This window comes from Meleagris gallopavo, chromosome 10, assembly GCF_905368555.1.
Source record: "Meleagris gallopavo chromosome 10, MGAL_WU_HG_1.1, whole genome shotgun sequence".
NCBI classification, from domain to species: Eukaryota; Metazoa; Chordata; class Aves; order Galliformes; family Phasianidae; genus Meleagris; species Meleagris gallopavo.
The window spans coordinates 22,525,032-22,542,279 of NC_139413.1; the positions used below are offsets into that span (position 1 = coordinate 22,525,032).

General features: G+C 39.4%; 1 protein-coding gene across 3 annotated transcripts in view; it reads right to left on the reverse strand.

Annotated features, from left to right (window-relative positions):
• BEND5 (BEN domain containing 5) overlaps positions 1–17,248 on the reverse strand; it is an 853,353-nt gene that overhangs the window by 390,563 nt on the left and 445,542 nt on the right. For all 3 annotated transcript variants that reach the window (XM_085232377.1, XM_085232376.1, XM_085232378.1), the window contains exon 6: positions 12,780–12,819. In XM_085232377.1, the coding sequence (XP_085088503.1) occupies positions 12,780–12,819 (40 nt within the window). The remainder of the gene's footprint in view (positions 1–12,779; positions 12,820–17,248) is intronic.

Genomic DNA, 17,248 nt, shown 5'->3' on the forward strand with positions numbered 1-17,248 from the left:
GTTGTTGTCAAAATATCAGTCCATGAGAGCCTGAACCGCAGTACTTTCCTTTCTGAGTGTTTGCACAATAAAATGGTATCTCCCCATGTTCCAAACTCTACTCATTACTCATGACTTTGGGTCTCATGTGATCTCAGCTCCTCTAGGACTTCTGCCCAAGGAATGTCACAGCCTGCTGATCTGGCAGTATTTACCTGTAGCAGTGATAAAAACAACATCCTTTTTGGTTACTACTGGACTTGAAAGCATTTCATCCCAAGGCAAAAGAAACCAGAAGAAACTCCTGCTGAACACATCTGCCTTCCCTGCATCCTCAAAAAGAATTCAAACTTGTAGAGTTGTAAAGAGTTACAGTATATTTGCAATAAAAGAGATACTAGCAAATATACTTGAAGTAGAAGTTTTAGCTTCATTGAGATGTTTCCTTCATTTCTATCGCTTACATAAAAAACATAATTATAATATTCCCTCGTATTTAAACTTCATACTTATTTTTGTCTCCTATTTCTATTAAGGACATATATTTGAGTTTTACTTTCTAACACTCTTGCACATTTCTGTTCAATTATTTCCTAGAAATTTTATACAGCTGCAGAAATTCAGCCCTTCTCAAGCAAACCACATTTGAGATTGTAATCATCTTCTCTTCAACTTTAATGAATATAAACTTGTTATGATCTCTGTTGATGAGGCAACCACACACTTTGAGGCCAGTAGAGGCTTTTATTTATTATGTATTTATCCAAAACCATGCGGTTTAAAAAACAGTTACGTGGCACTGGTTGTAGCACTTTTTAAATATAGGAAAAAGAAAAAAAAAAAACCAACCCAATGACTTTACACCTTTAGAAATTGAGTTCAAGCTCTATTTACACTAGTGGCAGATCCTAGAGGAAAAGAAAAAAAAAAAAAAAACACAACACATTTCAACTTGATTTCTTTTTAAATGAAAGCCATTTTACTGATCATCCATGCTGCTTTTTTGCCAGTGTTTTACTAGCTTTACTGTCTATTTTGAGCCTAGGACGACATTGCTACATCTGATTTGTTCTTCAGCTTCCCTAGTATTCTCAAATATTCTACTTACACTTTTGACTGCTATTGTGGTCTGAGCAGACATCTGTAATGACTCAGATAGCATTCTCAAGCAGTAAAAGCTAGGTTAGAACAACTGCATAGAAATTTGGGACAGTGCATCTATTTATCTAAAAAGAGTTCTTTAACTTCTATATTATGGAATATCATCCTGGTAGGAATAACTTGCTTCGTGGATTTCTTTGTTCAAGGTTAAGTCCATCACAGATGAATATCACTCCTGCCAGCCATATTTTAATGAAATCAGAAAATGAAATTATTCCAGCTTAGGATCCATTGTGGTTCGTCTGCCTGAGTTTCCCATTTAGTCCTGGAGAGAACAGAAATTCAATTATGTCTGTCTTCTCCATTGTCCTTAGAAATGCCATGGCAGCACAGGATGGCCTTAGTTTCAATAAAAGAAATCAGGCTACATCACTGGCAGAATTACAGACCACTGCAATTCAACTGTATGGCATTTATACATCCATCTGAACTGAACAAGGTGCCCGACCTCTAGTGAAGTTTGGAGGAAACATCAGAATGGACACTGTTTCATTTTGGAACTGATCATCTATGAACAAAGAGTATGGGGAAAAAACACAAGAAGAAAGTGCCCCATCTTTGGAAGACATTGATCAGTGAACCACTCAGCAGCATAAGGCAACAAAATGAAATCAAAGTCTTATGAATACACTGCAGATTTCCAAAGGCGTTCCTGTGTTTACTGGACAAGGTTTATAGCTAGCCAGATGAGCTCTGCAATCCACTGTCCAGCTTTTTGACTGATCATATAGGTAAGCACATATAGGCAATTTTCATGTAAACAAGAATTTGTTTTTGCACTGAACTTGACAAATAAAGAGCTAAATACACATCATATGCAGATTTAAATCAAAGCGTCTCCTTTGCTGTTGAAAAATGATATGGAAGGTTTCAATAAATAAGAGAAAAATATGCAAACGTTTGAACAAAAAATATAATTAAAATAAATGAGAAAAACTCCTTTTTTCACAGCTGGTCATTGGTGCTAGTTGCCACCCTCACTTCTTTTTTTTTTTTTTTTAATTATCTGCTATTGTGTTTCTAACTTCCCACCTTCAAATGCAACCTAAAGACATTCAAGATACCACCAGCCTACCACTCACTAAGTCCGTTCACCAGCAGTAACTCTGAAAGAATGGAGGGTATGGGACTGATACTCCTTTTTCACTACTGCCAGTGATTTAATTATAAAAGCCATCCCAGTAGGCTCACGCTCTGTATCAAACGCCAAACGGGCAGAAGCTGGGAGACTCCTCCACCCCAGCCTCTGGTATGTCTCAGCCTCGGTGGTGAGGAATTGGCTTCTCCTGGGATAAGAGGCTAATTTATCAGCTATATAATGATGCATCTCTCTCATTTCATCCAGCTGCCTCCTTCGGAACAAATGGATGGTTAAGGAGACTTAGATCTAATTAATAATTAATGTTCAAAGCAGATATACAAAAATAGCTCATATTCAAATGGGAAATCAAATTTCTAGAGATGAAATAATAAGAAGTACAAGAAAATATTTAAAGACATTTATCTACACATTGAAATAGAAGTACTATGGCCTGAAAAAAAATTATGAAAAGAGTTCCTCTTATCTGCTCCTCCTTGCTAATAAACAGCAGGTAATAGTACTCCGAAATTTTGGTTTGCAAACATACAAATACATAAAGTTCTGTCTCCTAGCTCTCTTCTCTCTCAGGAAACTATGCCTGGCAAGGTGGAGGATTTACTGGCTGATGGGTCCTTTGGTAGCACTGCAATAAGCAGGAAAATTATAAATGGTGATCGTGTGCCAAAGGGTGCAGGCAAAATTGGACAAGATGCTTCAAATGAAGCTGATGGCATTAACCATGAACAAGACTGAACACGAAGAAGGAGAAAACAGGCCTTATTTTTAGGGCTATGCTAGCAAAACCTCTCTTGCAGAAAGTGAATAATAAATATGCTGGATGCCAAAGTAATGTCCATGGGGGGAGGTAAGGGATTGCTATAAAACACAGTATTTTAACTACTACAGATGTTGCTGCTAGAATTTACAGCTTTCTCTGCGTGCTTATCTCTCCTCACCAGTTTCTGCACATTGAGTCACATTCAAACATGGGCCATTTTAAGCCATCTTTTTATTATTTTAACCTTTTTTTTTTTTTTTAAATCTACAATTAATTTTTTCTGCACTATTCTGTAGCGTTAAATAGATTCAAGACATGTATTTACAAACCACATGCAATCCCATTTTGGCACATGTAAATTACATGCAAATACATTCTAAATTAGTTTGTTTATCACTCCAGAATTCTAATCCAAAGGCTTTGTGTTTTTTTGTTTTTGTTTTTTTGTTTTTTTTTGTTTTTTTAAGTTTAGTTTTTATTCTGACATGTTTACAAATGAGTTTGACTCTGGAAAATAACTTAATAAACTCAGGGTTAGCTATGCAATTAGAGGAGGCATCTGGGAACCATAAAACCTGGAAAACAACATTTACATCTTTCATACATCCAAGACTCCACTTTTCTTTCTCCCTTGAATACATCATTTCAAAATATTGCAGTTATTTTTGTATGAGGACAGACAGGAAGAATTCATTTTTATAACCAATGACCCCTCTCTCCAATGAGCAATTCATGGGGTTGTGCCGGATAAAATGCACAAAGTAGAAGATTTCATTACAAAAAAAAAAAAAAAAAAAAAAAAAAAGAAAATGAAAAATAACTGAATTAACATTGATCATGACTTTTCAACAGCATTTCTTATTATTACGGCTGGGAAAAGTCTCCTGTGGGCAGTAAAGCTTTCCCATGTATTATTAGCCCTCTACGGAAAGCTATGAAAAGACACAAATCTGTTTTGTCAAAGGACAGAAGAGCATTTAGTTATAAGAGAAAGTATGGTCATAATCCATTGCCAGGTTAAAGGTGAAGAAAACAGAACTATAACACAAAGCCTTAAGAGAGTAATACTCCTGCAGTTAATTCCTGAACACCACAGTCGAGACGCCTGGTTTGTGGGGAGAATACATTCTCAGGGCAACCTGACATCTATACGGTTTATATTTATTAGCAGCAGCGCTATTATATGGCATCTGTTTGTGCTGGGTACAGACGCACAGCACCACAAATGCTTTGGGAGGCATTTGTCGAGATGCCACAAGTGCTCCTGCAGCCACTGCTAGAGCCCTGTACTGCAGTGATCGCCCTCGCCTGGGCAGAGGGATGGGGACGCCTTGCTTTGTTTCGCTCCTACCAGTGGCGCAGCCCAGAGCAGCTGTCTTTGGATGCTCAGGCCGCTTGGGAACCTTGCCTAGAATATAGGATTAACAAAATGCAGAATGTTGGGGTGAGAGAGTTGAGTTGGGCATCATGTGTTAACACAGCCCAGGAGCTTGCTTGCGTCAGATCTTTGACAGAGATTAGGGGTTTGGTTCAGATAAGAGGCCATTTGGGTGCTCTGGATCAAATCCCAGCACAGACTTGTGGCAGGTCTAAGTGACCAGATAGGGATTCATTCTGCATCAACCTGGGGGCCCTGCGCCCTCCCCAGCCCCTGGCAGGTGCAGCAGGCAGACGGGGTGAGCACAGGGCACGGCAGCACAGCAACATTTAGCATCACTCTGAGACTGTCCTAAAGATGGGCAGAAAAATTAGGCTCATTACAAATGATTCCTCCTTTCAGTAGTCCCCAGAGGATAAGGACAATAGCTGCAGCTGAGTAACAGAGCAGGTAATGTGATAAAAACATCAAGAATAATATAATCCCCTGCTGTCTTGTAGATGGTTCAAACACGCTTATTTTCATTTTTATTTGTATGGCCCAGCAAACATGACTTTGTGGCTTACGCTGCCCTCCCCAGGCCCTGCTGCAGACCTCACCCCGTGCTGCCTGCATCCCTGGCACCACTGCCAGCACTCTGTCCCAGCACAAACAGCACCTGCACAGTCCAGTGCTGACATCTCAGCCAGCTGCCACGTCAGAAGCAGACCGCAGTGACAGAAAGGGCATTTCACCTTCTTTTAACCTGCTTTTAAAGGACACTGCAGTGATACAACCGCCTCGCAGTACCCACGTTATCTCCTTTAGCAGCATCTCAGATAACTCCCTACCACACTGCGCTGTGCTGGGTGATGAACAAGTCACTGCTCCACTTTAGGTTATTCTGCACTTTCAATCAGATTTGCAAAGCCATAACACCTTCCCCATTCAAATCTCCTAAAAAATTCCTTTGTGCCTTCAAGTTACAAGCTCAAAATAATAATAAAGCCTCTAGGTCATCCTTTCTTGTGGGTTTCCCAGTGACCTTGGCTGACTGCTTTAATAGAAAGCACTCTGCATACCAAAAAAAATGAGCCCACTGGCAATTCTGAGAAAAAAAATGAGCTAAGAAAAGGTTCTCTTGTGCAGTTCCAGCTTCCCTTTTCCTCAGTCTCATCCATTTAGCTCTGTGTCAATGCTTGACCATTTTCTGTTACAGCAGCAAATGAGAGAAGGGGGTAGTGGGACAGCAGAGGTAATCTTCTCAAAAATAAAAGCAGTTCTATTAAAATCATACTTCATTTTTTACATTCTCTGTCTATTTTTCCTGCTACCACCCCTGCTTTGTCTGTTTCAGGTACCAAATACGGGGGGGGCAGCTTGGTGCCACAAGGTGCACATCCAGCACAACGACATCCTTGTGGGTGGGAATACACAGGCTACTAAAATAGAAGTGGAGCACAGCTAGATGCATGTGCCCACCTAGGTTTAAAAATAAAGTCACAAGCAAAGGTTTGGGTCCAGGTGCAACCCAGCAGCACCAGAATGACAGCACACTCAAGCCAGCAAAATCCAGCAAGAGTCAGGGATTGTTTCTGGCAGGAATAGCACCCAGCTCAGGCACTGCTGCACTGCCCTCCATTTTGTGATGCCAGTGTAACCCCTGCTGCCTCCAGGTAGGGAGAATATACTGATCTTCCACTGAGTCTTGTTCAGGTCACTCAACAGATAATTAAACAGACAGACAAAAAAAATTCTGAATGAACTGTTTCCATACAGATGCCCTTGCTAATTAAAATTTCATTAAAAAAGAAGGAAGGGAAAAAAAAAAAAGAAAAAAAAAAAGCTTTCCATGCTCTCTAAAACCATTTAATACTAAGAAAAGTTGTTGGATATTTTTTGGTCTTTTTTTTTTTTTGAGAGAGAGAGAGGAGGAGATTATTTTAAGTTTTCGTCAAGCTTGCCCAAAAACAGAAGCAGCACAATACACCTCTGCACAAAATTGCTCATTTTCCCTCTAAGTGAGCTCATTCTGCACATTGTGAAGTACAACAGAAAGCATTATGTGCAAACATTTACAGCATGAAAAGCCTCGTCACCTGGGATACTCGCTGCTTCTGAAAAGTCTGATCAAAGATAAAAACCAAGACAACTCCTTGTAATCAATTATGCACAGATAGTCCTCAGTGTATGTGCAATTCATAAAAATAATACTGAAAACATAACACGGATTTACATGCAGAAAAGAAATACGGACACGGACAGAACACTAATCTGCCGATTGGTATCTGGAAGAGACAACTGCAGCTCCATAGGTGAGGCAGCCCTGCCCACAGAGCTGTGAAGGTCACAGCAGGACGAGCTAGATTCGAGTTTTATTTCTGTGTAGACAAAGAGCACTAACTCCCATACAAATGCACACACCCAAACAGCACTTATGGTTAAAGCAAGCCACTGCCTGGCAATCTAACTCCTCCTAAACATGGAACCACACAGTGATGCCTGCCGCATTGGGCTTCACCTTGGGAACAAACCTTCTGTGTATTGGGGAGACCCACACCCATCTCCAAACACATCTGTCTTTGCACTCAGAAGGGCAGAGGAAGATACACTCAAATTTCCAGCTTGTATGAACACCATCATCATCACCCTCACTAATACCAAAATCATACTTCAAGGACTTTTTTTTGCTCATCTTTATGGCAGTCAACCTAAGGAGTTCACGCTGCAACGTCAAGCCTTTCATCAACTCCAACCCTTCCACCTCCCCCAACTATAAAATATTTATATTTCAACTTGAGGATTTATTCCTATTTTGTTCTGGCTGACATCTTTTTGTCACAGGTCTTACACACTTTTTGGCTAGGTGAGCCCCAAAGAGTACACAGGAACCTAATGAGCAAATCAATTACTGGTCATAAGAAAAGATACTGTCTCTTTAAAGGTTATTTGAAGGTTGATTGCTATCTTATTGCTTATATCCTGCAAAACTATTCAGCCTTATGAATGAATTTGACCTTTTTATACTTACTGGGGGGAAAAAAAAAAAAAAAAAAAGAAAAAACGAAGAGAAGTTAATTTAGAGCTCTATAATACAACACTTTTTCCTGGAGAAATGAAAGGGCATTCAAATCGATACCTGCACAATAACACTCTGATGAATGTTTGCACCCAATTTTCTCATTTTGCTAACTTGAGATTGGGCATTTTGAATAGTTCTCAAAGAACATATTCTTTATGTGCTGTGAAGTATGTGGTATTGTGTCCAAACAATGCTAGAGGATAATCATTATAGGAGTATCACTGGGCCTGAAAAGGTCAGTTAGTTAGAAATGTCAGCTTTCAATGCAGCCATGCCGGACCTCCCTATGTAAGGATCCAATTAAAGGGACATGCCAAGGTGCATGGAAACATCATGGTGACCCAGAATAATAATAAGGTATTGTGGAAAAACTTGATATTTTTCTTCAAAAGTAATGGATTAGCCTTTAGTATATCCTTTCTGCAGCCTTATTTTGATTTCGTAAATATCACTTATTCTACATGAATCCAAAAAAGGTCATTTAAAAAAAAAAATGCAAAGGTGGGGATGAAACAGTCTTACTAAAAGTAAATATCGGATAACTAAATGGAAAAACTCTGGTTATTGGAGCAAAAAGGAAAGTCATTTCAATAGAGCTCAGAAGTACAATATTTGAGATGGAGATATATGATGTTCTGGGAGACAGATGGGCATAGATCAGGAGAGACAGACAGACAGGTGAGGGCAAACTTACACTCCTGGGACATGCTGTGAGAGAGGACTGTCCACTCAGGGGAAAGACAGGAGGAACAGTAACACCAGTCAATGGATACCTGGAATCTCTGCAATTGTTCTTTCCAACCCAACAGAGAGGTATAAATAAGAATTAGGAGGATACCAATCTGCACAAATAAGTAATTATAAGCAACAATATTAATCCTCCTTATCACAGCAAATGAAAATTTTTACAGCTGTTCTGATGCTGTGAAGATGAGGAATCGGATACAGTCAAATTTCTTAATCATGCTCAGGACGGCCAAAACCAACCTAATGGCACTAAAATGGCACTGTGCGTTCTCTGTGCTCTCTGATAGTGCATCATCTTGCTAAAGGATCACCAAGTGTGGAACAAATTTCTTCCAGTGTTCCTTGGGTTCGGCTAAAACTGACAACGCTAATTTTACTCTGAGACTTCAGCATGCGTGTTTTATTTTTCATGGCAAAGAAATTCTTGTACCATGGGTTCAAACAATTGGGGTTGATTGCCTTGCAGAGCAGTGAGGTCCGGTTCCTCCAGGCTACTTTGGAATACCATGGGTACATGGGGGAATTAATACCACCACCATATCATAGTGATACAAGAAATGATTTCCCTCCTATTAATCATTTAGCAATGAAAGACTCTTATTAGCAAACAGATACATAATATCTTTTTTCCATCATCTTTAAAAAAAAAAAAAAAAGCATGTGAATTTTCACTAACAAACACAAGCAATAATTATGTCAGGCTGTTTAAAAACCCAGACACTTGACACCTCCTTAGTACAAAATCAATGTCGTATTAATTAATAAGGACCATCAAAAATAGTAGCCAAGTTTTAACAGCAAACAACTTTCTGTCACATTTTATTACTCTGTATCGTTTTTTACTAATACCCATCTTCCAGCTTCATGACTCTGGGTTCATATTATTTTCATGCTTCAATTAGAAAGAAGAGGATAGCCAGACCGTCCAGGAAGGTAATGGAAAAGTCTTGTAGGCGGGCTTAGTGGTGGAATTTATGGCTAAATGAAACTTTCAAATATACTATAAAACTTCTTCCTTTGCTTAGTTTTACTTGAGGTCTCATAAGCAGTAATATGTAGAAATGCAAAACTTAATCAGCTAAAAAATAGAGCAAATCCCACATATCATTTTATGCAATACCAGGAGAGCAGAAATATATTTTCCTAACCAGAGAAAATTAACTAGGCAACAGTCCTATATCTATAATTTAAAGCAGTAAAATATGTATGGCAGAAACTAAAGCCACCTTAAAAGAATTCCTGTAGCAGCATATCACAAATTAATGAAATGGAGACATTTTTAGAGCATGCTGCACTGAAGATATTAAAAGGGGGGGAGAATATTTCACCCTACAGATAAGTCTGATAAATACTTTTTAAATCAAGCTTTCTTCCCTATTTAAAAGTGCAAGAGCTTGAATATTAGGGGACAGCACACACACACAGTCATTAGCATTCCCAATCAAATCTCAGTGTCACTCCACAGAGATCAGGGATATTTCACTCTGTCAGTGTGTGTAAATTCCTAATGTGGTCAGAGGAAAATCTGAACAAATCGAGAGGAAGGAATTATGGACTCAGCTCTTACTTCATTTCTCCTAAAACAGAGCTGAAAGAGACTTAAAATACTTTATATTCCACGCTGTAGCCAAGCTGGGCACTATAGAATATTCAACTACTGCAGGTTTTTTAAATGCAATCAATTTACTGCTGCCAAATGTAGTAGGTTTATATACATCTGGGAAACATGCACCTACGGTGCTGATGAATTTCTCCTGACATTGCACTGATTTCAAGAGAATGTTGTTTTAAATTGGCAGTAGAGAGACTGGTAGAAAAGGATAAAGCCCTGAGGACGAGTGAATCAAAGAGAATTTCAAAAGAATTTTCCTGATGGTTCTTGGATAATATCACGTTAGCTATTTTCAAAGCCAATCGTTTCCAACGCACTTCCATTTATGGTATCAATAATTAAAAATATTTCTGTGGGAGATGAACTTACCTTACTGAAAAGAGAAACTGGAAAGCTATATTATTATTGTAAACAGAGGAGATGCAAAAATCTTTGTCTCCAGGGAAAAGCTATAGAAACAGGGATATCTTATTTGCAACTATTGAGTGCTTACCACGAAACGTGACACAGTTGCATGTGCATGTTCAAAGCATTGGAGAACGTGATCACATAGAAATTAAAGGCAGATCAGATTAAGCCACCTGAAAATTTGGTCCTGAAACCTAAAGTCTAGAAGACAAAGTGTAGAGAAAACGTTTTGGATCAAATTCAGAGGCAGAAAAGCTAAGTTTAAAGAAAATTTAAATTACCAAAACTTAAACCTCATTATGTCCCACTCCCTGCCAGCACGTCCCTGCCAGCTACTAATGAATGTTTAAAATCTTTCCCCCACCCCACTGCGCACATCAGCTCTGAATCTGGCACCCTGAACCATACAGCATGTTGCAGTCTAATTGTAACTCACATGTCAAGGGGCAAGAAGAAAGGAGCGTGGCGAGAGCATTGATAAATTTAACTCAACATTCCTCCAGCTACTCAGCAGTATGGCAGAGCCGTGAACTCCCTTCCAAATTTTACATGGGTGTCAGTTACTTCAAAGGGATATATTCAAGCATGAGGGAGTCTGGCTCGCTCCCAGCTTATGCATCATTTGTGCCTGGCTTTTTCTGGGAACCCACGGCAAAGCAAAGACTTCCTCCAGTTTGGGGCACATTGTAGAGCTTTCTGAAGCTGCTTTCTTAGCTCTGGGACAGGTTAGCTGTGCGCCTTTGCATACGAGACATCTCTTACTCTCTGCATTTCTTCCTCTCCCAACCCCCCCCCCCCCTCCTTCAGAATGCCCTGAGTTCAGATTTATGATGCACACCTGTTCAACTAATCACACACACGAGCTATTCCACCAGTGCCACACATAAGTGATTCAGTGTTCAGAAGTCACCTGGAGCTAGGCAAGAGTGCTCCCCGTTTTAGTGCAGTATGTCTACCTACACAGTCACTGGAAGCTGTTTTCAAATATAGCTATTTTGACCATCCCAATTAACTGCTTTGTTGATTTAATAAGTTGCTGTATTAAACCCAAAAATCTGAAGCAATAGCTACTTACTGCAATCGCACTGATGCACAAAATCAGTGAAGTCAACCTTTCACTGTACCAGTAACTTCTGTATTTAAAATTACAAGAAAGGTATCAAAAACTCCTTTTACAGACACGTCTCATATAAGGTTATTCTGTTTCAACCTTTCTTTGGTCTTATTTAATCAAAATTAAATTAAATTAAAGAAGTAGGTGGTCTTTGGTGCCCTTATCCAAGATCTGAATGCCTTAAGACACTCAGAGGTCTTTTTTCCTTTTCTTTCTCCTCTAGAAGCAAAGAATATTGAAGATATGAAAAATGAAAAAAAAAAAAAAGTGTGCCATGTTTGTCCTTGAAGTTACAGTCAGAATAGTGACAATGGCTGTATCACACTGTATTGTTGCTTTTATCAGCAAGTGCCCTGAGCATACATTAACATAATTGCAAACTGCATGAAAAGTGAACATGCAAAAATGTGATGCAATTACCAATAGCCTCAAACATCTGTCCCAACAAAGCGTTCCTCCTCCTTATTTTAATTCTTATTATTTTAACAAGGTTAGTGAAGGAGAAACCATGTCACAGATGATATCTACATTTAGAGTGTCAGAACAATTATTGATGCAAAATTGTTATCCAAGCAAATGAGTCACATTTTGTTCACTTCCCAAAACACCTGTTCATTTCCTAATACGTTATTCCCAGTTAAAGCCAGAACTCATTAATCCCAGTTAATGCCAAATGGAAAGCTTAATGTGCATATACAGCTGGAAAACTGGAAAAATAACCGAAAGGTAGCGCCATTCAAGCACAGCATATGCCTGGAGCTGGTGGGCAGCAAACTACTATAGTAGCCAACAGAATGAAACTGATACAAAAACCAGCAATAAACTAATAGCCACCCAGTCTTAACAGCGGCGATCAAAGAGAAATACCCAAACAGCCAACATTTTAATCACGGTACTGAGATCTTTGAGCTCACTACGCCAAAGAGCCCACCACATCCACAGTAGAAGATACTTTGGTTTATCTTCTCAACAGGTTAACAAGAAAGGCTGTTATGGAGAAGATCATTTAGCACATCAGGGTTCTCCACACCCATGCCTGGACCTCCTGTCTCCCACCACACGCACACAGGGCCACTGTCCCACTGCTCCCCAAACTGCTCGTATTTGCCACTGAGAAAAGCCAAACTCGCATTTCTGTGATAGTCAAACACACATTGTGAATTTGAGGGCATCTGCCCTGCAGACATACCGCTAACTGTAACCCCAGGAGGCTTAAAGAAATATCAACACTCAAATTCATAGAGTAAAGGTCTGAAGAGGCAGTTCTGTGAACGGATAACTGCCCGGGGCTTTGCCAAGCACAATATAGCTGTCACTTGTTATTACGTGAAAGATTTTCTGGGGAACAGTGTTTTTCATTTTGCATGTCAGAGACTGGGGGGAAAAAAAAATATATATATATATTTAGACAACCATCTCTTTAAGAAAAGAGAAGAGAACCATGCGGCAGACTCACTTACCAGGGCTGGTTATTGTCAGAAGGTCAAGCTGCCGTCTCTGCTGAAAAACAAATTATAAAAGGAATTGTTAAAAGGAGACTAATTTTAGTGGGTGAGCTTAGACCTGTGAAGTAAATGTTCTGACATTTATAGCAGAATTAATTACAAGTTACATGGTTCACAGTAAATCTTTTGGATGGGATCCGCATGTACTTTATGAGAAACAACAACAACAAAAAATCCCCAACAACAAGCTCAGTCCTTTTAATGTGATTTTATTTGCACTTATAAAGTGTTACTATTTCTTCTTCGGAGCATATACTTGAAATGGATAGCTAGAAGCACAGATGGACCGATATAGTTATGAAAGCAGTTTCTGATTCCATAGGGAAGGAGACAAGGAACCAAGACAAGAAACCCCAAGTTCTTTATTCATATCAATCACTGACTCATAGCCTGGATGTGATCAAGCACAATTACATTGCCTTGGGGTAAAAGTTTCAAAGACTTGTAAGGGGATATAGACAAATTCAAGACTGATAAAAGGAAAGTTTCTTTTTATGCTGAGCACAGCTAGCCTGCAGATAGCATTGCCACCAGTTATCCCTCACCCCAAAGCCTGTCAGAATTGATCAGCACTGAATATTTCTACAGATCACAAAATACAGGGATTTATGATGGCAAAAATCAAGTTTAAACCAAATAGTTGTTTCTGGAAGGCCTGCAAGCATCCATCACTAGACCATCACTGGAATGGCTACCCCTCATCTCACAAACAGCCTGTTACTGCCTCTCCTTCCCAGCTTTCTAACTTTCTGTCTTCTCCCTAACTTTGCCCATCATTAGTGTGTCTAGCTGGCATTTCAGATTACACTGTCCAGTTTAATTTCTCTCTCCTAATCTGCTCAATAATGTCTGTGTTACTTTCATTTATTGTCAGTCCTATTGATCTTTTTCTAATCTAATTCTCATCATTGCATTCACTGTATTCTCTGGGTGACAGCTTAAAGTCCTTGAGGAAGAAACACTGACTTGGTACTCCCTACAGTGAATGTTCATCTCTGGAAATTACAGCTGATGAAACTCCTTTCCAAACTCAGTGTTTCTCTGCAAGTAGAGCTTCACTGGCTGAAGTACGTGAACACAGGTGAGCATCTACTGGATATACTTGAGTTGCAAACCCAAAACTGCATTTGCCCTGCTGGGAAGCTAAGTGAGGTGTCAGGCTGAGAAAAACACACTTTTTGAAACACTGCTGCCTTCAGTACCTTAGCTCTTGTACAGTGGATATCACCTTTGAGAGAAACCTAACTCCTATCTGCTTTCATAATTATTCCTTGTTTGCTTAACTCTGACAAGGCATTTTGAGTATGATTTTAGCAGTATGCTTGACATTTGATTTCTTATAAAACACTAAGGTCAAACTAAGACAAGCATGCCAATGTACTGGTAAAATGGAGCAGAAGAACCCGCCCTATTGCCTTGTGTCTCCTGCACAAGAGCCATTCAGAAATGTTATCCCAGCTCTACTGAGTTCTGCTCACTCCAGACTTCTCCCAGAGAGCAATAATGCAAAGTAAGCAATAGTAACAAATGGAGGGCCTGCCTCCCCAGTGGGAGCTGTAAGAAGAAATGTCTCCTAATGAGTTGAATTTTATATAGACTCTGTGCCTTAATCCTGAGTCACATGTATAAAGCTATGAAGTGCTAGGACTTAGCACCCACTGGGCCAAAAGCTTTGCTTACATTTCTCATCACAACTGGAACTCCAAATGCTGTATATCTAATGAACAGCTAGAGCAGAAAAGTAAAAGCTTCTCTACTGGGAGAGAGGGAAAAAAAAAAAGAAAAAAAGATGGAATATAAATAGTCTACATTAAAGAAGGTTGCAGACTGTAGAGTGTTTGAAAAGACAGAAATGCCTGTGCAGCCCAACTGGCCTCCAATCCTGACCTAAAGCTGTTAGCTAGGTTTAGAATAAGCACTAAATAAAAACCGAAATTGCTTAACTCGATACTGCAAGAAGATAAAAGCATACAGAATAGGCTAAACAAAACATGAAACAAAGTGAAACTCTTCTTCCTGATAGGATGCTGCCTTCAAACTGGCCTTGAAAAAAAAAAAAAAAAAAATTAACTACAGGTCCAAGAAATCTTTGTGTACATGTTGAACTTTAAGCACAAGTTATTTCTCTGACTTCAAATGGAGCAGCACTGATATTTCGCATCTAACACCTAAATGCTGTGAGGACTTTGAAATGCCACCAGGCTCTTGGCCCTGACTCCATCCAAGTACTCTGGGCTGCAGCTCTATGCTGACTGCCTGACCTGTGCACCCAGGAAGAAAAAAAATTCCTCTACTCTGACCTTCAGCAGACCTTGAAGAGATTTCTCTCATTTAGCACAGCAAGGGAAGTTTGCACACACTCACCCAAGCCCTGGAGAGAAGGAAACGGCAAAACACATCTCAAAATCATGCATTTAAACATGCAAAAATGCACTAATTATGGATCCAATCACTTTCCGGAAATTCAAGCCTGCTCTCAGATCTCAGGGGCTAACTCTCTGCGGTTTCCAGGGCTCAGCTGGATGCAAGCAGACTAGTAACTATATGGATTTTTTTCTTTTTTTTCATTTCTATTGGCACACTTATGAGTAGCTATAAAAGCAACAGAATTTGGATTTAAAGAGAAAGGCATTACACAAAGTGCCCACAGTTAATAAAATAATTGCATCAGAAATATCATGGCTGTGGGGCTTGATATATCCTCTTCTCCCTTCAGTGATGAAAGCTGCCACTTGCAGCTGTTACCCCCTTCTAGCATGATCACCCTCTCCTTGTTTTGACAGATTTCTTGAAAGACTCATCTCAAGATGTCTGGCTTCTTTTTGCTTTGCCTTTAGTAATTTTCCACTTCTCAGACACCTGCCCCTGCAGAGATACTTGGGGCTATCCCAATCTTCAGGCAACCTCATGTCCCAAGAATTACTATCGGAGCACTATAAAATATAATGATTATCATTCCTGGTCTGAGAAAAGGTGATAGTGTCCCATATTACTAATGCTGCATTTCACCTACACTGGCAAAAAGGCATTCTACAAAGGAAAAAAAAAATATATATATATATATTAAAATGATTTCCACAGCATCAACCATAATGGTAAGTGGAAAACAGAAATACTCCCTTTATCATCCCCGTATCTCTAGTGCTATAATCCTGTGCCACCCGTAAGGGGCAACATTCTCATTTTCACTGGTTATTTGAAAGCCCAAAGGCATGAAGAGGCCATTGGTGATTCATACTGGCTTCCCACTATGTGCGTTTTTCCATCATTGGTGCTATCCAGAGGCACAGTCCCTATAGCACAGGGCTCTGCAGCAAACCTGCAGCAGATCGTGTTCACTTCCATAAAATTAACAGTCTTTAATTAATGCAATAAGCACTGATGAGTAATAAATCATATTAAAATACAAGGAAGGCAAATTTTTAATACATTAAGCATTGATTCACTCAATAAATATTAATCTATTAAGCATCGAGAATTAATTACATTAAAAAAAAAAAAAAGGTTGAAAATTCTAGCTGGTGATCTGGTCTAAAATGAGCAGAATGGTCCCTGTTCACCAATAATATGCACTTATTTTTAACTAATTCTGTAATTTATCACATTAAATAACTTGCCTAACAGCAAATCTGGAATATTATTCTATTGCCATATGCAATTTTCTCGACAGATTCTAATTCACTCCATATATTGCTCCCTAAATTTTTCCTCGCAACTCCCTTTTTGAGTATTCCCTTTCCCTTCCTTGATGTTTGTGGTCCTTATAGCACTTGCCGACTGGTGTCATTTAATTTTCACCTCAATTAACTCAGTGAGAGTTGCAAAACTAGAAAAAAAAAATAAATGTGTGTGTGGGGAGGGAAATTAAATCATTTATTTAAGTTTGGCTTATCTATGAGATGCTCTTTCACACACTGCTCTCTGCAGTGTTCCTCCAACCTTTTACATAGATGTGGGATGTGCTGCAGTTGCTTTGACTCTTATCTACAGATTAGCAAAAGAGAAGGAAAAAAAGCCAGATGTAAAGATGCCCCATGAGACTGATATGGAGCTGTTTCTGTAGCAACCGATGATTTTCTTCTCATGTAAGAATGAACCGTGTCATATCTAATTCTGAATGTATCTGGGCCTCACTTGCCAGCCAAAGCTGTGTCAAGTATAAAGTCAATATAGTTAGAAAGAGTGATAAAAAAAAGCAATTATAAAGTCATCTTCCTTCTCCTACACTCCTCCTCTAACCATGATCCAAAAGATACCCTTGCCCCTGCCTTCAGCCCTGGAACATCACCTCCAAGCACCCAACACCCAGCAAAGATAGGAAGCATTTCACAAAAGCAGCTCCTCTGCTGAAAGCTCCCTTGTTCATCCCATGCACCCTCATCCCAGGAGATGGCAGTGCTCTGACAGGGGTTCCCTAATTGATT